The 21,854-nt window shown below is 44.8% G+C and overlaps 1 protein-coding gene across 2 annotated transcripts; it reads left to right on the top strand.

The window, feature by feature from the left end:
- Nucleotides 1-1,863: 1,863 nt before the first annotated feature.
- On the top strand, nucleotides 1,864-20,698 carry TEX36 (testis expressed 36). Of its 2 annotated transcripts, XR_007145386.1 has the most exons (7): nucleotides 1,864-2,039; nucleotides 6,546-6,677; nucleotides 7,388-7,468; nucleotides 13,081-13,329; nucleotides 13,836-13,908; nucleotides 15,040-15,078; nucleotides 17,446-17,603. XR_007145386.1 is itself a non-coding variant. In XM_047825639.1 (6 exons), exons 1-5 carry the CDS (start codon nucleotides 1,989-1,991, stop codon nucleotides 13,869-13,871), a joined length of 549 nt encoding a protein of 182 aa, XP_047681595.1. In that variant the 5' UTR covers nucleotides 1,864-1,988; the 3' UTR covers nucleotides 13,872-13,908; nucleotides 20,611-20,698. The 2 variants fall into 2 exon arrangements, 1 of the variants encoding a protein (XP_047681595.1); XM_047825639.1 differs by lacking the exons at nucleotides 15,040-15,078; nucleotides 17,446-17,603 and adding an exon at nucleotides 20,611-20,698.
- The last annotated feature ends 1,156 nt before the right edge of the window (nucleotides 20,699-21,854 follow it).

Here is a 21,854-nt window from a genome sequence, read left to right as displayed (position 1 = left end):
TGCTGTTTCAAATAAATAAACATTAAAAAATATGTATATTGGGCAAAACTATTTGCTGCAAATGTAGATAGTTCACTGAAGATAATTTTTGGTTCATCAGTAATTTGGGGTACTGATCATTGGATGTATTGGTAAAGTCATAATTCGTTATTCATGAAGACTAATTTTGGCGATGCCTTAGTACTGTTTGAAAACAGTACCGGCCTACAGTGGGTGTTGGGTAAATATTTGTTGACCGAATGAATAGATTCTGACACAAGCTCACACCATTATCTTCATGGACAGTCTGTAACGAGCCGTCTTGGGCCACTGCACTCCAAGCAGGGGCCCCTCGTGTGCAAAGCACGAGGCAGGATGAAGCATGAATCTCCGCTGACCTCAGCGCCAGGGACTCAAGCGCTCTGAGTGCTCCAGGACTTGTGTGCAGACTGAGGCGTCGCCAAGTTCAGCCCAGTAATTCAAACCTCTGCAAATAATAACATCAACAATGAACAGCCCGACCCCCATCTGGGGCCGAGAAATCCTAGCTGAAGAAAAATTGTATTTTATTTTTCCTGGCCGGGTGTCCTTTATTCAGTTTTGATTTCCTTGGACAAATTTGTTAAGAATTTTGAACAATCACTCAGAGGGGTGAAATTGGGACACACCTTAGCCAGTGATCATATTCCTTGTTTAACAGAGCGAATGACTAACTGGAGAGGAGATGCAAAACATATTTAAACATGAGATTTCCGTTCTAAAAACTGTTCGGCCCTGTTGGTGGAGACCAAGTGAAGGCACACGAAATACCCTGTTGGAAATGGCACTTTTAAGCTCGAAGTCTTTGGCTTCCTCTGTCCTTCTTGCTTTCCTCTCGGTTGTGGGGTGTCAGAGGGGCACGTTCTGGGCTTGTGCCCCCTCTCCCCCCACCTCCCACCCCGTCACGTGCGTGGCAGAGGGAAGGTGGCCTAGAGACAGGCACTTAGATGGGCCCTGTTTTATGCAAATCAGCCCTGCCCAATAATTCGGCAGGGTCGAGGAAGTGAGCTCTGTTTCCTGCTGGCATTGAACTTGGTCTCAGTACCTGGGGGGTCTAGTTCAGGCTCAGTATTGGCTGTGTGACCGTGCAGAGTCCCTCTGCTTGTCTGAGACTCGGTCTCCTCTTCTGTAAGTGGAGGTGGTGGCCAATGCCCGTGTTGGCCTTGGTCTGCCTCCCAGGAGGAACCAGGTGGCCCATTCCAAGACAGAAGACGGTCTAACGAAGAGTGTCCTTGGAGAGATGTGGGCAGGGTTCGGGGGCTGACAAGGCCCAGCGAGAGCCAAAAGCCTTGCCCACCCCTAGGCCTAAAGGGTTGGGAGAGGTCGCTGTTAACAGCAGGGGCGGGAGCCGTGGGCCAGGGGCCGCCAGACTGATGGGAGCAGTGGATGTAGGTAGGACAACACAGCTCCTTCCAAAGTCTGGCCTGGGAGGGAGGGAGCCTGGGAGATCAATCCTTTGACCCAGGGAGGGGGCCTGGAGCCTGTGCGCACATCTCTTCCCGACTTCCGACATATTCGTCAGTGTTAGCTTAAAAAATCACGGTACAAGTATTTACACCATGGAAATTGGCCAACAGCACTACAAATCGGACTGTCTTCCAGAGACCTGGTCATCAAGCATTGACCAGCAGGCCTCGCCTTGTCCGAGCTCTTCCTGCCTTTTCCTTAAGGCTGTGTTGTCCTCACTTGTCTGACACATCAATGGGGCTTCCTCAGCCGGGAGCCTGGGGGGAGCAGCCGCAGGTAGCCTGTGCAGGAACCCTCAGAGGGCTTAGAAGACCCACAGCCCTCCCCCATTGTGATGGGGGCATCGGAATTCTATGGCAACAGTGGGTCCCCCTGGACCTCCCCTTCTAGGAGAGGCCAAGGGTCAGGAGCAGGAGGAGGGACGTCTTCCAGATGCAGAGAGTTTACGAGGCAATGGGGACATAAGGGAGCCAACCTCAGCCACCTTCCGCTTCCCGCAGAAAATGGTCAGAGGACGACGCTTCAACCCACCTTTAGACAAGGACGGAAGATGGGTAAGAAAGATGGGGACTCCTCTCGCCTTCCTCAGGTCACGTGGGTGTGGCCAAGCTCGCAGAACTGAGTCTAGATCCCTCTTCTGCTGCTTCTCCTGGCATCCCTTTTGAGGAATCGCCTCACCTAGCCTCGGTTCCTTCACCTGTCGAATGGGACTCTCATAGCGTTCTCGGGGGGACTAAATGAAATAAATCTGGTGTGTAAAACACTCAGCACACTCGTGAACGTCCATTAGGCAGTCGCTGCTGTGTGCTTAGTCCTTCTAAACCAGTCTCTGTCTGTTCAATGGGATCATAGTATACACCAGGGTTAGAGGGTTATCGTGTGGATTAATGACACAATTCATATGGAGCGGTTAGTAGGATTCATGGAAACAGAGTAACCATTCATTACTTGTTAACTATTATATATATTAATGTATATACATATACATATATATTTTTTACTCCTTATACACCCTGCTTCATTCTTCGAAGATTTACAGTAATATATGGAAAATATTCAAAATAAAATAGGAAAGTATAAAAAAATAAAAATTCAGAATCAGTTTGAATATATTTTAGAAGAAGAGGCTGAGACCGGGAAAATACAGAACACATACAGGCCATATGGCCTACATGACAGCTATTTATATGATATCATCAGATTTGACACTGAGATTCCTGGCAGCCAAAGTAAAATGGTAAAGAGCGTGAACTACATAACACCAATCAGTCTCCAAGAGAAGAATACAAGTTTCTCAGACTAGCTTCCCTTCTTTCTATCAGCTACAATACCCATGAGGATTGTGTTGGCCTGGCTATCATAAAAAGCTGACTACAGCGTCGTCACCTTATAAATAAGGGTTTGTATTTCTCGAGCAACAACAAATCCAGAAGTAGGCAGCTCAGGGCTGGTACACACGTCCGTGGGGGTCATCGGGACTTTTTCGGTCCTCTGTTCTGTTATCCTTGGAGTGGGGCTGTTCAAGTCAGGCAGGTAAATGAGGGGGGACGGTCAAGGAACAAAACGACCCCTGGCACCTGTCCTCTAAGTCTGTCTCTTTGGTGGGGGAAAACAAAGTTATCCCAGGGGCCCCGCCCCGCAGACCCCCGCTAGCGTCTCTTTGGGTCACGTGGCCGAGCTTGCTGCACGGGAGTTTGGGGAGGTATTTTTTATACGCCACCTCAAACAAAGTCAGGGTTCTGCTCTATGGGGGAAAGCAAGAGAGAGCGTTTCGTTTCCTCTTGCGATCCCACGGCTTCCCAGAGCCCGGTCTCGGGTCTAGAGGCATTGCCTCCCGAGGTCTGACTCGAGCACTTGCTGTGGGGCCCTTCTGCAGCCAGCACCCAAGAGCATGAACAGAATAGTGCTGATCCTGAAGCTTCCCAAAGTAACTTGCAGACAAGTCGGAGAAATGAAAGAAATCGTTGGCTTTGAGTCAGCAGCGGCCCATTTGGGAGGACAGTAATTGCCACGTTAGAGGTGACCGTCATTTTGCAGTTGACCTTGCTGGTTGAAATGTGGCTGTCGCCGGGTAGGAGAGGCTTTCTCCGTACACTTTCACCTTCCTGTTTAATATTGCAATCGCTGCGTGATTGAATGCAGCACAAATTTCACCGCCAACTAGTTAAAAAGCTGTATTTCACGGTGACAATATCTAACAGAAGGGTTTATGTCACAGCTATCATGTTGTCCCCATTCAATATATATTTTAAAAGAGTAAAATTAAAATGCTAGAGCCGTGTTTCTTTTCCCCCCCTCAGTGATTTAGTCCGTAGACTTCCGGAATACAAATGAACTCAAATCAGTTGTCACTTAGCTGGGGAGAGCGATGGTTCCTGATGCTGCAGAAACTCCCACCCTCCCAGCCCCACCCCTGATTTTCCATAGCTGCCCAGACAGGAATGTTGACACAGCCAGACCGGAGGAAGAGACAAAGGAAAGGTTACGAGTCTGGAGGCCCTCTGTATTATTTGTATTTACTTTGGAAAAAGAATTGTTTTAAGACATGAAAAAAATGTAACAAGGAGTTAGAAGCCTATAGGTTGACTTTGGCAAATGTCTAGGGTATCTTGCTAAGTGGGAAAGCAAAGAGCAGAACAGTACGTATCGCACGGTCTGATGTTTGTGGAGTGACGGAAACCTCCTCTGCAGGTGGCCGTGTCTGCGTCTGTGAGCGCGCAGCCGCGAATATTGAATATTGTGATCCGGGGTGACAGAAAGGTGGGGAGAAAGTCACCAAAAATGACTGTTCAATAAGGAGGCGTTCGTGGTGTTTAGAAACCGCATGTATACTATGATCCTAGATATGCCACATTATACACAGGTACACACACACATCTGCACGTCCGTGGCTGCACGTGCATGTAATGGGGATGTAGGCCAAGGAAGGTCACCATCTGGGGCGCCTGGGTGGCTCAGTCGGCTAAGCGTCCGACTTCGGCTCAGGTCACGATCTCACGGTTCGTGAGTTCGAGCCCCACGTCAAGCTCTGTGCTGACAGCTCAGAGCCTGGAGCCTGCTTCAGATTCTGTCTCTCTCTCTCTCTGCCCCTCCCCTGATCGTGCTCTGTCTCTCTGTCTCTCTCGAAAATAAACATTTAAATAAATAAACATTTAAAAAAAAAAAAAAAGGTGGTCACCTCTGAGTTCAGGGGAATTTGATTGCTTTACGTTTTTGTGTTCACATCTTCTTAAACCATGAGTATGTGTTACAACGGTAAACGGAAACAAATACGATTATCTTTGTCGTGGGAAAAAAGAGAATGTAATGGATGCATTTGGTTAAGAAATGTTTAAATAGTGGAACATAATAGGGGAAAAAAGTCATCCTCCTTCCTGGTTCCTTCCTCCATTCCTCCTCCTTCAGAGAGCCTTGCTGCTGGCTGCTGGCTGGCCGGGCCCTAGCTCCCGGCTGGCAAGGCGGGCACTGGCCGGGCACTGCTCTGATCCCCATCCCATCTCTCCTCGCTCCACGTGCAGTCATTCCAAAGTGTTTCCTGAGAGTTCTTTGATTCGGATGTGTTCTGTAAGCTAGGCATTGTGTTCTGTAAGTTAGGCGTTGTGTTCTGTTAAGTTAGGCCTTGTGGTCTTGCGTGCATGGATTATTTTTTTCACATAGATGGCGTTGGGCTATAGATCTCATTCTGCTTCTTTCTTTTTCCCACTCAGCACTGTGTTTCAAAGGCCGCTCGGCCGCCGTGTGTCACCTAGCCCAGTGCTGCCGAGAACAGCCCACCAAGTACACATCATGTAGGACGTAATCTCCCCCCCTTTTGACGTAAACAGTCACGTACTGAATGCACTTGCGCAGGCAGGGAACAGGAGCCACCTGAGTATACAGGTACGCTGTGACGTGAGAAGGCATGAGGGAGAATGGCAGTGTTGGTCAAGTTCCTTATAATCCGGCAGAAAGCAAGGAGGACTGGCCTGAGGCCTGGCGGTAGGTTTGGGGACCAAGGAGGGGACAGCTGTGAGCAAAGATACAACCTGCTAACGGTCATCGAGCACTCTCTGGTGCGTGCACTTTCTCTTTTAATCGCACCCACGCTGTCAAAGAAGTGTTATTATTCCAATTTACAGGCAAGGAAACTGGGGCGTGGAGAAGTCAAGTCTCTTGCATAGGGCTGACCTCATAGGAGAGAGAGCCAGGATTGGACTCGGGAACTTTGAATCCACAGTCTGTGACCCAGCCACCAAATTCTGCTTCCTCCCTTTGTTGGAAGGCCTCGGTGCTCTGACCCTAGGGATAACCCCTGGCTGAAGAGAGCTGCCTCCTCAAAAATCACCCCCTCTTCCTAGATCAACCCACACCTGGTGACTGATCGATGAGGGTGCAGAAAAGCCCGGTCCCGTCGCCCTAACTCAGGATGATTCTGAGAGGCCATCACGCGCCCAGAACTCTCTGTGGGGTGGATCAAGGCCTCTCTTGGGACGCCTTCCCTCTGCCCCGTCCTATTTCCTTCCTTCCTGTTCATAGGGAGATGCCAACAGCCTCCCCAGATAATCTTTATTATTACTCTTTTGCTTTGTATCCTATCCCCTATTTTTTCCCTCTCCCCTCTACCGTTCTACCTTCTCAGGGCAGAGTCAGCTATGTTTCTCCTCCACCTCCTACCGGGGGAGGTTGGCTCACCCCTGTGAACGTGGGCTGGGTCCTCAGCCCCAGTACGGGGAGCGCGCTGACAGGAAGAAAGAGCTCAACCCATTTCTGTCTTCTCAGAGCACATCAGCTTTTGCTCACAGGTCACACCCCCCTTCACCGGGCCACAGAAACATTTCCAGGCTCCAGCACAGCAGGGGTGGGCCCAGTAACTTGAAACAGCCTGCAGTGATGGCCTTGGGCCATTACAATATTTTTTGGTCTTGGAAAGAATACTTGCAAATTACGAAAATTACGCCATTTCCTTCGCCCACCAGAAGCACCCAAATTGCATTTTGATCACGTTACAGAGGAAGCCCCGATACTTGGCTTTGAGGTTCAGATGTGTCTGGTTTTAATCACGGCCTGTGCTGGTTTTCTAGTTCCCTCAGATTGGACTAGCGCAGAAGACACCAGAATCCATCACAAGTGCTATGTTGAAAGAACCCCACAGCCCACGTGTGTCTCAGCAAGTGGAGGGGAGGCTGCCCCCAATCTACAAGGTTCGAGAGAAGGTGAGTCCCGAGTGCTGGCCCGGGCCACGCGTCCCTGTGGCTCTCCAAGGGGGCGGCACCCACGGGCACTCCTGGCCCGTCAATTCTTCCTCGGAAGGAACTACTCTTTCGTCATCTTTGGGTCCTTAAATGCCGGTAGCATCCCACCTCCTATCCTGGTCACTCTGACACCCCAAATACTTCCTAGAACGAACTGCCTCCTGGCTCAGACAATCAAGTTAGGCTCCTCTGTGGACAGGAAAACACCATCTTTGGTTACAGCTCGCAGATCGTTAACGTGCCCGTTCTGCCTCCCTGGCCAGTTCACCGGCGACTTCAGGGGCACGAAGTGGCCTCAGGGAGAAGCCAGTGTGGACTTCGCCCTTAGCTAACTCACGCAGCCAACTTGGGCCAGGATCCTTATTGGTCAGAGGAAGAACTTTGGTCTTGACGGCCTCCAAAGTCCCTTTCCAGCTTTCAATTCCACGAGCTTATACACTTTTCCTTCTTTGCCTCCAAAGAGGGTGTTTTGAAAGAGAATTTTTATGATTTTCCGCAAGGTCACCAATGAGGTTGACTTTTAAAGCCTTGAGTTGACAGGCACACCCGTGACCTCCTGTCCCTCGCCGTCTGCTCCTCTCCGGTGATGGATTTAGTTCTGTCTGCAGGTTCTGCCAGCACGCTGGGGTTCTGATGTGTTTTTTTTCCAACTCCTTCCCAATCTCTTCTAGCAAGCGGTAGATAACAACTTCCCCTTCTCCGTACACGACAACCGCTACAGCTTTCAGAGCTCTGGATGCTACCTTGACTCTGTGAGTATTTCCCTCCGGAGTACTAGCAAAACTGGGAGCACCTCTAGCACGTGATGCTAGACAACTTTCCCCAACTCGGGAACAAGGTCATGTGTGCACCTCACACTTCTCAAAGTATGAACTGCCCATTCGCGAGCTTTCGTGGGAAGGTCTGTAACGGGAAAGAGGGGTTTCCCAGGTGTGTCTCTGGTGGACAGAACCAAGCCCCCCCCCGGGACAGGTCAGGGGGAGGCGAGCTTACAAAGTACAAAGGACTTCCCATAACTGGAGTTGTCTTTCCCCTAGAGGGGGTGAGTTGCCCTCAGCGGAGAAAATAAAGTCTGAGAGCACGTAGTGGTGGTTAACACAGCACCGTGCCGTGGAAACCTATATGTTGTGAGCGGCACACGCGACTGGAAAGGTTCTAGTAGCCCCGTGGAGTAAAAAAGAGGTGACGTTACTTTTACTAATGTATTTTATTTAACTCGATAATTCCCCAAGTGATCCGTTCGACATGTAATCAATGTAAACATTACTCATGAGATATTTTACATTCCCCAAGCGAAGTCTTTAAAATCCAGCTTTGTGTTTTATTCTTGTGGCACCTCTGAGTTTAGAAGACCCACATTTGCAGTGCTCATGTGGCCACGGGGCTGTCAAAGTAGGCAGGGGAGGGTTAACACAGCTGAAGGAGAGGGTTGGATCACGTGATCTCTGAGACTCTTTACCAACTCTGAAAGTCCATGATGATGACGACGCCGACGTTAATAATACCCACCATTTGTAAAGCATCTGCCCTGTGCTAGCATCTCCTACGATCTCATTGAACCATCACGACCACATTGCTGGCTAATTACTCTTATCATCCCCGATTTAGAGATGAGGAACCTGAGAACAGTGATGCTAAAAAGCTTGCCCGAAATTACTCTTTCCTCCAGGCTACCATCTTTAAGCTAAATTGAAGTGGTTTAACCTAAAAAAGAATCTGGTTTTCCCTGGCAGAGTGTTGAACACAGAGCGAGAATACCCACTCTGCCTGACTCTCTAAATGGAATGTTTAACATCATTTTTTAAATTATCAAAGTAACAGATGTCCTTTACAACTTTCAAAGAACACAGAATTAAATAAATGTTCTTAAAAATTTGCACTCTTACTTTCCCTCCTCACAATCCTACCTTGAGGACTCACAGATAATGGTTTGGTGGGCAAAATTTGAGAATTTTTTGCAATTCACATGCAAATATACACATATAAGCGTATATGCTGTTAATGATATAAACAGGATTGTACCACATATATTCTATCAGAGCTATGTTAGTCTCATAGAAAACACTGGAAGCTTTCCAACTTCCTCTACATTCTGGGATGGTTTATATAAAGTGTGGAATTTCAGTTTAACGAGGTTTAGGTAGAATTTGCCCATAAAATTATTTGAGTTTGAGAACGTTTTTAGTTTTTGTTTTTTTGTACTGTTTTCCCTTTTTAATTTCTCCATTGATTATTAATCTATTAAAACTGTCTATTTTTTTTTTTTTATTTTTAAGGGTTTATTTATTTATTTATTTAGAGAGCATTTGAGTAGGGGAGTGGCAGAGGGAGAGGGAGAGAATCCCTGATTCAATCTCACAACCTCTCATGACTGTGAGGTCATGACCTGAGCCAAAATCAAAAGTCGAATACTGAACCGACTGAGCCACCCAGGTGCATTGTCAAGATTTTATTTTTCAACATTTATTTATTTTTGGGACAGAGAGAGACAGAGCATGAACGGGGGAGGGGCAGAGAGAGAGGGAGACACAGAATCGGAAACAAGCTCCAGGCTCTGAGCCATCAGCCCAGAGCCCGACGCGGGGCTCGAACTCACGGACCGCGAGATCGTGACCTGGCTGAAGTCGGACGCTTAACCGACTGCGCCACCCAGGCGCCCCAAGATTTTATTTTTAAGTAATCTTTACACCCAATGTAGGGCTTGAACTCACAACCCCGAGGTCAAAGTCACACACTCTACCAACCGACTCAGCCAGGTGCTCCCCAACTTTCTATTTCTTCTTGAGTAGATTTTGTTGACATGTGTCTAAAATGTATTTGTTTCCAAATCTGTTGGTGTAACATCTCCTAAAATACTCTTAGTTTGCTGTTCTTTTATATCTGTTTTGGTTGCGTGTTTAATTCATATACTTACAACTGTTTTTGTTAGTAAACCTACTAAAACTAGGAATTTTCCTTAGATTATTGCTTTGGCTACATCTGAACATGTTTTTAAACTAGAGTTTCATTATTATTTGCTTCCAAATAGTCTATGATTTAATTTTTAACTCTAAAAATAATTTAGAAGAATGTTTTGAATTTTCTATGTAGCTAGAATTTTTTCAGATCAACTTCTGTTGCTAATATCTAGTTCTATGGTTTATATAAGTTCTATAGAATATGAATTTTGAATTATAAAGATTATCTTTGTTATCTTGTACATGATTGATTTTAACAAAAATTTCATGGGTGTTTACAAAGTTGGTTGCAAAATTCTTAATTTTATTAAGGCCATTAATTATGTTATTCAAATCCTTCATAACCTGTTCTTAATTTTTGTCTTCATTTGTCAATTTTTCCTTCTAAGATTATTCTTGAGTTTCTAAATTTTTTTAAGCTTATGTAATTCTTTCAACCTTATATAGTTTAATATCATATTTTTCTGCATAATAATTCATGAATATTTTATGTTCTTGGTGGCTCTTATTATTTATCAATACGAAGCATCTTTTACATACTTTAATGTTTTTAGGCATGAATTCTGAATTGTAATATTAGGTTTGCCACTATTACTTTCCTTTTTTTTTTTTTAAATAATTTATTGTCAAATTGGTTTCCATACAACACCCTGTGCTCATCCCAACAGGTGCCCTCCTCCATGCCCACCCCCCATCAATCCTCAGTTTCCCCTCTTCCCCACCCCCCCATCAATCCTGTTTATTCTCAGTATTTAAGAGTCTCTTATGGTTTGCCTCCTTCCCTCTCTGTAACCTTTTTTTCCCCCTTCCTCTCTCCCCTGGTCTTCTGTTGAGTTTCTCGGGATCCACTTATGAGTGAAAACATGGTATCTGTCTTTCTCTGCCTGACTTATTTCACTTGGCATAACACCCTCCAGTTCCATCCACGTTGCTACAAATGGCCAGATTTCCTTCTTTCTCATTGCCAAGTAGTATTCCATTGTATATATAAACCACATCTTCTCTATCCATTCGTCAGTCGATGGACATTTAGGCTCTTTCCATAATTTGGTTATTGTTGAAAGCGCTGCTACAAACATTGGGGTACAAGTGCCCCTATGCATCAGAACTCCTGTATCCCTTGGGTAAATTCCTAGCAAACACTATTACTTTCCTATTGCTAACATTCATTACTTACATTATGGTTTATTTCTTTGTCTTTTACTTTTTAGTCAATTTGTATTTTTTAAAAAAGTTTTTTTTTATGTTTATTCATTTTTGAAGGACAGAGAGAGACAGAGCAAGAGCAGAGGAGGGGCAGAGAGAGAGGGAGACACAGAATCCAAGCAGGCTCCAGGCTCTGAGCTGTCAGCACAGAGCCCGACGCGGGGCTCGAACTCACGAACCGTGAGATCATGACCTGAGCCGAAGTCGGACGCTTAACCGACTGAGCCACCCAGGCGCCCTTGTATTTTTTTAAATTATAAATAGAATAGAGCATTTTTTTTAAATCTAAGAGTCATTGTTTCTTTGTATAAGAATTCCATCCATTCCAATTGTTATGATAATTTATGTTTTGGGTTTTATTTCTGTTGTTTCATTGTCTGTTTCCTATTTACCATGTTTGCACTTTGTTTCTTTTAATTTGTCCCTCTCCTGACTTAGCTAGATTGAATTTATTTGCTCACTGGCTTCTATTGTCTACCAGTGGCTACCCTTAACTATAAATGTTTAAGAAATACGTTGATATTATATTACCCTATGAATATAAAATGTAATATCTATAGTTACCCCCTAACTCCCAGCCCCCAAGGGTATGGCAAGTTCTTCAACGTACTGACCTTCCTCACTTGAGTGGCCAGACTGTGCTGTCCCAACTCACGGAGGTGCCATTTTCATGGGATAATGTTAAGTGGCACCTCCTGGGTTTCACAGCTATCAAATTGAAATCCTGCAGATTTCAGTTCCAGATTTGTTTCTCTCTCCCCGCCTTCCTTCCCCCTCCATTCCTTCCTTTTTGTGGATTCTTACCTGAAGTTTCAATATATTTCAATTTTTCATAGTTACATTATCAGCAAGTATTTAGACGTGTTTACATTTTTTTTTCATTTTTTCATTTTTTTTTTTTTAATTTTTTAGAGAGAGAGAGCAGGGAGGGGCGGAGAGAGAGAGGGTGAGAGAGAATCCCAAGCAGGCTCTGTGCTGTCAGCACAGAGGCCGACGTGGGGCTTGAACTCACAGACCGTGAGATCATGACCTGAGCCGAGATCAAGAGTCAGATGCTTAACCGACACCTCAACAATCTTCTGGAAGGATTAGGGCTCCCGTTGTTATTCCCGGCAAGTAGTTAGACTTAATTACAAGGTTTACTTGTTGTTGTCCTTGTACCTCTTTCCCCTATTCATTTTGTCTCTTTCTTTTATTTTACTTCACTTTTTTTCCTGGACTATCGGCAAGTACCTTGTTAGAAAGGTGCTCGGGCAGCGTCTTCCCTTCGTGTCTCTGGAACCAGCCTCTCCCGTTCTCTCTGCCCCAGCACCAGGGACACATCTATGGGGACTACATTCCTCCTCAAACCCCTTGGATCTGGAGCCTCTACACTGTCCCCGTGAGGTTCCCCACAAATAGTCCGGTTACTAAACTCTCTTCCAATTACCCTAAGTTGAGGGTGCCACCTGCTGTCACTCTGAATGACACTGGTCCTTATGAAACAACAAACTCACTTTGCTACAGAGGGTCCTTGTGTGATTTTTTTCAGCTTCCCGTGGGTTTATCGGATGTCACTCCATCATGAGTCCAGGACGATCTATAATATAAAGTCTGGGTGATCTCATGTCCGTTTCCTTCTAGTCTTTTGTCGAAGCATAGTGTTTTCTTCTAGTTATGGGTCAGATCGAAAGCACAGTTCTGAATACAGAGTAATTCTCAGGTTCGCATGTGAGGTCCTGAGAGTTAATGAGGAATCCTGTGGGCAGACCCCCAAGGGTGTTGCTTCCTGAGTGGGAAAGAGTTCAGCTTCCCTCGGAGTGAGAACCATCTACCCCATTGAATGCTGGGATGCAGCCAGAGGCAGATTCACTGAGGTGCCACCTGGGTGCAGAGAACCTGGCTGGGGTGCCTGGGAGTCTAGGCTGGCTAATAGGCTGTTTCCAGCTGTGGTCTCTCTGGTTCTGCCCTCTATGTCTCTAGAAGACCAATCCCCTTGGCAAGTAAATCCATTGGTGGAAGTGGAAGGTTACAAGAACAATAACGAAACACCACCAGCATGCTTTCGGTGTTGATTTATAGGTTGGTAAAGGATACCTCTCTTAGCCGTTGCCATGTCGTATATTAAGACATAGGCTATCATGTAGCTGGTTTTATTAAAGACTTCAGAACTCTTTGACTTTGAATATTTTTCTCCTAATCTTCTTATAATTCTTCTCCAGGGCCTGGGACGTAGGAAGATCTCCCCAGAGAAAAGGCAACACGTTTCAAGAAATTTCAATCTGTGGGCATGTGACTATGTCCCATCTTATCTTGATGGCTTTTCAAATAACCAAATATCTTATGTCTGTCAAGAAATCGTGGTGGTCCCAATTTTCAGACGCTTCCCAAAGCATTATAATGAGATATGGAACTCTTTTAAATTTATTCCTCAGAGAAGCTATACAGAGTTTATGAAAAAGAATCCCAAAGTAAGTTTCACTATTGACAAATTTTTGGTTCTTCACGGGAGCCCTAAATCCTTCCAGAAGATTGTGGATGAGTTTTGTAATATTGGTATTGCCCTGGACATCCTAAAAGCATGTGTTTTCCGGTCCAGCACCACTAGTTGAAATAGGATTTACATTAGAGGTTAGAGACTATATATGCCGTACTCGGAGGTGAAGTACTCTTGCAGTGATAAACAGAGACTAAAGTCCTTATGTTGAGAAACGAGAAAAGCTACAGATTACGTTATCATCATATCATTATGTTGTTATGTTATCACTCCCCACCTTGAAAATATTTCTGTTTTTTAATAAGGTTGAAAAACATTCAAGTCCTTATAAAATAAAGATATGCGAAGATACACACACTGTAAATGGAAGGATTTTGAACAAAAAATGTATTTGAATGAACTTTAAAATTGCCACATTACCTTTGGGTGAAGTTTTAAAAATTATGTAATTAATATATGATTCTATTTTTCTTTTGAAAGTTCAAACAATACAGAGGAACCAGAAGTCCCCCTTGATTTCATCACATCTCCGATCCTTGTCCTGTCCCCAGAAGTAAGTTAACCATTTGTTTTTATTCTGTGCACTTATAATGTATGACTACATATACATTTTGAACATAAACTGTTATACAGCCCATAATGCTCTATAACTTTCTTTTTTTTTTAATTTTTTCTGATGTTTATTTATTTTTGAAGGAGAGAGAGACAGAGCGTGAGGGAGGAGGGGCAGAGAGAGAGGGAGACACAGAATCTGAAGCAGGCTCCGGGCTCTGAGCTGTCACCACAGAGCCCAAAGCTCGAACTCACAGACCACGAGATCATGACCTGAGCCGAAGTCGGCCGTTTAACCGACTGAGCCACCCAGGCACCCTTTTTTTTTTTTTTTTTTTTTTTTATTTTCTTGGATTTTCTATGCAGACAATTATATCGCTCGTGAAAATGGTAATTTATGTCATTGATACCGTTTATACATTTCCCCCCGCCCCCTGGTTTTGCATCAGGCACAATTTGAATATTAGCACAGATAGTCCTTATTTTGAACTTAACCAGGCTGCTTCTAATGTGCCACTCTGAAGTCTGACTATTGCTGTAGGTTTTAGATAGATAATCTCTATCTAGTTAAGAATCATCTCATTTTTCTTAAGTTTATTATTTATTTTGAGAGAGAGAGAGAGAGAGAGTGCATTCACATGCCTGTGAATGAGGGAAGGGCAGAGAGAGAGAGGGAGAGAGAATCCCAAGCAAGCTCTGCAGGGTCAGCACAGAGCCCGATGCGGGCCTTGATCTCACGAACGGTGAGATCATGACCTGAGCCCAAATCGAGAGTCCAACACTTAACTGACGGAGCCACCCAGAATGATCTCTTATTCTTTATTTCCTGGTTTTTTTTCCCCCTAAGATATATTTTTTTAAGTCCATGTAAAGTATGTACATGGGAAAAAGAGAATCAAACAATGAAATACGGTTTCCCTGATATCCTTGACTTCAGTCTCCATTTTTCCTCCCAGTGTCAGCCCTACTGACACTTTTTTTAGGTGCCTATGTTTCCAGGCAGCCTGTATAGATCCTCTCTCTCCCTCCCTCTCCCTCTCTCCCCCTCCCTCTCCCTCTCTCTCTCTCTCTCACACCCTTTAACAAACATCAATGGCACACACCGTTCCACTGTTGGTTTCTGCTGTTCCAGTAACAACTGCACTTACGAATGTGTCTTTGAAGTTTCAAAGTAAGTATCAGTACCTACAAACCTACTTCTTTTGTTAAGCGCGGCCGCCTGGCGTTTCATTACACGGGTGCGTCGTGCTCCCGGAATCTTTTGATGGGCATTTATGCAGTTTTCTGTCTTTTCCTCCTATAAACACCTCGATAGGTAGATATTTGCAGCCATCTCCAAGCACTTCTACATGGTAAAATTCATAAAAATAAACTCTTTCCACCGAAGAACACATGGATTTTAAATTTTAGTTTACGTTACATTTAAAAAATCTTAAGATCAAATTTTCTAAAAGGGGCTATGCTCCAGCTTACAACTTCCCTAACAAGATACAAGATACGGGCGCTTCTGTTTCCCACACGCTTGCACAGCCAAAGTTTTTTTTCGATATTTACCCATTTGTTAGCTAAAAAAAAAAAACAAAAAAAAAACAACAAAAAAAAACCTGGCATTGTATTTTGATTTGCATCTCTTTCGTTGTGTGTGTGTGGCTATTGAAAAGCCATTGGTGTTTCCTTTGCTGTGAACTGCTTTTCTGCATCTTTCACTAGTTTTCCTATTGGTTCTTTTGTCTTATTCTTTAATTATTTGTATGATTTCTTTTTTTTTAAGTTTATTTATTTTGAAAGAGAGAGAGAGAGAGAGAGAGAGAGAGAGAGCAGGCAGGGATGGTGCAGAGAGAGGAGAGAGAGAATCCCAAACAGGCTCCATGCAGCCCTGATGCAGGGCTTGAACTCACGGACCGCGACACTTAACCGCCTGAGCCACCCAGGCACTCCTGGTTCGTGATGTATTAAGATATGGAGGCTTTTGTATCAAATGTGTTGCGAGTGTTTTATCTAGTGTGTTGGTTATTCCCTCGTGGTTACTGTATGTATTTTTAATTAATAGACTTTGTCTGAGCAGTTTTAGGCTTTACAGGAAAATCGGATGGGGAGTATGCAGTTCCCATACACCCACCCTCCCCCCTTCCTCACCTACTACGGTTTCTCCTATGGTTAACATCTTGCACAGGTGTGGTATGCACTATATTTTTAGTTCTGCATATATTTTCATGTGATAGGATGTATGAACCTCTATGTAATGGCTTCTGGATTTCATGCCTTGCTTAGGACCTCCTTTGAGACTATGAAATAATTCTAAGAGCTTGTTGTAGTTTTTTTTTTAATGTCTGTTCATTCATTCATTCATTCATTCATTTTGAGAGAGAGAGGAAGAGAGAGAATCCCGAGCAAGCTCAGCGCCGAGCCCCACGCAGGGCTCGATCTCACGACCGTGAGATATCATGACCTGAGCAGAAATGAGGAGTTGGATGCTTAACCAACTGAACCACCCAGGCGCCCCAACTTTGTTATGATTCTTCTTGTTAATATATGGGGTGACGTTTTAGCAAATGACGTTTTGGCACCTATTGAGATGATCATATACATTTTCTATATTAATCTGTGAGTGTAATAAAGTATATCCATGGATTTTCTAATGGTGAACCGCTCTAGCATTCCTAGAGACAAACTGTAGTTAGTTGTTTCTGATATGATGTGTTATTCTTTTGATGAATTGAGGATTTGATATGCCATTTTTAAAAGGATTTTAAAATCTATTTTTACTATGCCCTGACACTGCTTGTACAAATTGCAAGTGTCTATAGAATTTGCTACTAAATCTCCTAGACCTGGTGCAGTTTTCAGGTACAGATCCTGATCCTTGAACATCTTTGCAACTTATTTTATAGAAATTAGTCTGTATCTTCTCTGCCTTTTTTTCTTTTTCTCTAATTGTGGCCACTTTTTTAAAAAGCTTATTTATTTGTTTTTAGTAATCTCCACACTCAACATGGGACTCAAACTCACGACCCCGAGATCAAGAGTTGCCCACCCCTCCAACTAAGCCAGCCAGGGGTCCCCATCTAAATTTGGTTGCTGTTATTTGTAGAGGAAATCATCTGTTTCATATGGATTTTTGAATTTTGGGTATTTAATCTAGTTATCCTCTCTAATGCTTCAAAGTTACATCCTGTCCTTTGACACGTTAAATGTTGGTCACATGTCTTTGCTCTGTTTACCGAATCTACATTTTCGCCGCTGCTGTTTGCTTTTGATCTTACTAATTTATGCTTTCCTGTTTATGTATTCTGTTCTTGGGATTATTTTTATTTTTCCTAGCTTCTCCAGGTGAAAGCATAACTCAGTTATTTGCAGCCTTTCCTGTTTTCTTGTAAATGTAGGCAAGGCAATTTCTTTCCAATGCCACTTGGTGGACGCATCATGCTCCTCTACTTATTGTTAATTTTATTTTTATTATTTTTTTACCTTGTTTCCTCCTTGTTAAAAAAGTTTTTATTTACATTCCAGTTAATATACAGGGTAATATTGGTTTCAGACGTACAGCGTGGTGGTTCAACGCTCCTGTACGACACCCGGTGCTCATCACAGCAAGTGCGGTCCTTAGACCCCATCACCATTCCACCATTCCCCCTGCTCGCCTCCCCCTGGTAACCACCACTTTGTTCTCTAGAGTTAAGAGTCTGTTTCTTGGTTTGCCTCTCAGACACACAGATCAATGGAACAGAATAGAAAACCCAGAAATGAACCCACAACTCTGTGGTCAATTAATCTTCGACAAAGCACGAAAGTACATCCATTTTCAAGTAGCTTGTCATTTTCTTTTTATGCCCAAGAATTAGTACGAAGTATGTTTTCTGTGGGGTGCCTGGGTGGCTCAGTTGGTTGAGCATTCAACTCTTGATTTTGGCTCCAATCACGATGTCACAGTTCGTGAGTTCAAGGCCGGAGTCAGGCTTTGAGCCTGCTTGGGATTCTCTTTCTCCCTGCCCCTCTCCCGCTTGCTTACGCACAAGCATGCTCTCTCTCAAAATAAATAAATAAAAACTTTTTAAAAAGGACTATATTTTTCCGTTAATTCTTTTGTTATTTTTCATGGTCTATATTTTATTAACTGATTAATTTTTGCGTTGTGGTCAGTAATTAAGATCTGTATAATTTTTGCTTACGGAAAGGTTGAAAGTGTTGTGGCTTAACACATTGGTCAGTTTTTGTAACTGTTTTATGTGTTTGAAAAGGATGTGTAGGGGCGCCTGGGTGGCGCAGTCGGTTAAGCGTCCGACTTCAGCCAGGTCACGATCTCGCGGTCCGTGAGTTCGAGCCCCGCGTCAGGCTCTGGGCGGATGGCTCGGAGCCTGGAGCCTGTTTCCGATTCTGTGTCTCCCTCTCTCTCTGCCCCTCCCCTGTTCATGCTCTGTCTCTCTCTGTCCCAAAAATAAATAAAAAACGTTGAAAAAAAAATTTTTTTTAAAAAAGAAAAGGATGTGTAACTGCCCCTTAAAATTTTTATTTTGAAAGCAGTATAGAGCTGTACGAAGTTGTGGGTTTTTTTTAAGTGTTTGAGGGGGTGAGGGAAGAGCAGAGAGAGGGAGACAGAGAATCCGAAGCAGGCTCCATGCTGTCAACAAGGAGCCTGATGTGGGATGAATTTCCTCCCATTTCCTCTCCCCCCACCCCTACTCCCAGGTGCCCCCACAAACCCTCACTTGCCTCACTCCTGCCTCGCCTCGCCTCTCTCTGCCCAAACACCAACAATCGCCAACAGGAGTTACCCCAAACTCAGTGTGCTAGGGATGAAATTCACAAACTCACGAAAAAGGTTTGCAGAACCCTATCTGCGATTGGGTGAAGGAGGGACACAGCGATGGGGGAAGATCAGCCTCTGCTCTTGGGAATTGAAGAATGGGCGGTATGTTTACCATCGACAAAAACACAAATTAGAGAACTGGCCCTTAAACCCAGTCTTTTCTCATTTAATTGTTTTCTACACAAAATGTAAATACCACCGTCCCACGACCTCACCTTAAGGTCTCAATCCGGTGAACCAAGAACAAAGGACACAGCACTTTAATGGAAGGGGAGCCCTCAGGGACTCAGGTGAACTCCCCAAGTACAATAACCCACTTTACCGAAATAAAAGTCTCTAATAACTTGGCACAATGTCAATGACTTGCCATTGTTGGTTCTTTGTTTTAGTGCGTTGTTTTGAACAGAGGAATAAACAGCCAGTTAAAGAAACCCCAACTTACTAATCAATTACATGCAGGTGTTTATAGATTTCTGCTGTCTTAACGAATGAGACTTGGACTTGTGCCATCCTAGAAATGACTTAGATGCTAAAAGAACAGCTGATGGTTTGGCAATACTCTTTCAGAGCGATGCTGCCTAATATCCCTCCCGGAGCCACACCGGGGAGCTTCCGTCACTTACTGTGCATGTTGGAAGCATGTGCCTAGCGACTGGCTTTCTCGTTTATACAAATCAGATCTCAGGCCCTTAAAGATCAGAGTTAAAAGAGCAGAGAGATGATCTCCTATTTGAAGCCCACCCTTGAACACTGGTCTATTTTTAGGCAGAGAAGCACATTCTCGTTTGGTCTGTTTTGACACTTAGGACTATTTTTAAAGACTGCCTTGTGCCGTCTCTTTGTTTTGCACATTTTGTCGCCGTCTTCGGCCAAAGCCATCCCTGTTCTGGTGGCTGCGCACCAGGTTCAGACGCGGTGGCTGGCTGTTCCTGCCGTGGCTGATAGGCTAGCCATCCCCGGAACAGGGTCCACTTGGCACTTTTGCGGTCAACTGCAACTCGAATCAAAGTTCAGGACACATCGCCGCTGTCCCGTGGGCCAAGACAAAAGGACGCTTCACCCAATGGAGCATTTTTTTTTTTTTTTAAATCTACAGAACTGGTACCATATTGAGGACTCCTGGGGGGGGGGGGAGCTGTGTGTGGGGGAGGAAGGGCTTGAAATGACAAGCTAAGTATAGGTTCCCCATATGTTCCGCTGAGTTCATGAAAGAATCCATGCTGTTATGGTAACACCCTGAGGACCATAAAACAAGCAAGAAGAATCCATTTCCTCCTCTGGGCTCTTTGCTGCTGCCCACAATCTTGGGTCCTAGTGCGATATCCGGAGCCCAAGATGTGGGTCGAGCCCCTTTAGCTCGGGTCTGGGCTTGGTGGCTTAACACCACGGCTCAAGTCCTGCTTTTCTCTGGGCGGAGTGAGGCTGGCACTTCCCAAACACACAGGGTAGTCATTCTCGAGTGCCCGTGCCGTGCGGAGGACTCGGAAAGCGCTGTGTAAGTGTGAAATGCTGTACGTTGCCTTTATAAGTACCTATCAAAACAAACGAAAACATCTCATTTAACACCCAGTATTTAAGTAAACACGTTGCAAATATACCAAAATAATCCCCCCCAAATATTAAACAACAAATCAACCCCCTGTCAGAGCCTGACTCACTGAATAAATGGAATGAATAAAATTGTAACTCACACGCTTGACTACGGCTCTATGAAATTGTCGAATTTGTGAGGTGTAGCGTGTGATTTCTGCACAGAAGAACCAAAATAACTTCAAACGCGGTCTTCTCTCCCCCAGTCGAAATCAAACAGATCTGCAGGTTTCCAAATTGGGCCATACCGGCACGAGAGCACACATCACATTTTCTTCCCTTCTTTCCCTCCCCCCGCCCAAACAGGAGGCAGCGTCAGAAAGTCAGATCCGAGAAGCTTTGTTCCGGCTCCACCTGGGCGCTGGTCTGGTCGCGTCGCTTGGAGCCGTGGAGCTGGTTCCCAGGGGAAAGAACGAGGGTGCTCGCGACCCAGGGTCACAGGGTTGTTCGCGGGATCGTAAGTGACCGCGGTAGCATCTGGCCTTCCCCGCCCTAGAACACATTGCTGTTCCTTAGGCCTGAAGGAGAAACGTTGAAGCCGTCGTAAATATCCTCCCGCCGTTTATAACCTTGGTCAAAGCACCCAGGACCCTCGTCAGCCACGAGTGACGTGTGCAGTCCTCCCGCACACGCCATGGCGGTCCCCAGAAAGGACGGGCAAGTCTCAACAACACCCCATGGGAGAAATCAGATTGTTCCCCTGAGAACAGACAGGCACCCAGGCCTGAGCAAACCAATGCCTGACATCTGTCACATTCGGGATCTTTAAAAGGAGGGATTTGGCTCTGTGCGTCCACAGTCACTGGAGAGCTCAGCGTCTTTAGCCATTCAGGACAGTTCTGATCAAAGCAGATATGTTTGCCAACTCAACCTGGCCTAATTTCTAGCTCCTTCCTAACAGGGCTCCGCCCCCTTCCCTTTGGGCCTCGTGAGCCACATTCTCACGGGCACCAACTGAATAAATGTAAGACATGCCCAAACACCTCACGTGTTGACTCATCACTCAACGACTGTTTTTCGAGCCTCTGCCTTGGGCACTGGGGAACAAGGCTGAGCAGGGACAGACTCGCCCTCCCTCTCAGAGCGTGCCGTCCAGACTCCCTGTCAGCCGAGGAAATGCAGCCACCCCCTTGCGAGAGTCCAGGTTTCAAGCTAAGAATGCCGATTAAATGTGGATCGGGCAATAATACTTTCAAAGGTCGTAATTATAATTTTATTAAGCTGTGATCAGGGAGATAAGATAAATGTCATAGAAATGTGTTTAATATTGGATACATACGATATTAAAGAACAGTTATGAATTTGTGTTTCTGGTGTACATGAAAATTTGGATTTGTGTAAGGGCGGGCGGAAGCAGAGCCTAATTTTTTATCTGCTGGATGAGAAATTGATTTTAATTCTTTCCCTGCTAATTAAAGGAAAATTAGAAAAACAAACTATTTGCTACAGCACTAAATACATTTTGATTACCTATGGATATAAGCAGTTATCTGGGTGTCATTTATTTACCCACGGAAAGCCTAATGACAGGTGAAATTACGAGTGGGGTA

The sequence above is a fragment of the Prionailurus viverrinus genome, chromosome D2 (assembly GCF_022837055.1).
Source record: "Prionailurus viverrinus isolate Anna chromosome D2, UM_Priviv_1.0, whole genome shotgun sequence".
Lineage (NCBI taxonomy): Eukaryota > Metazoa > Chordata > Mammalia > Carnivora > Felidae > Prionailurus > Prionailurus viverrinus.
Note: the sequence above shows the minus strand (reverse complement) of the source record. Positions and strands in the feature narration are given on the sequence as shown.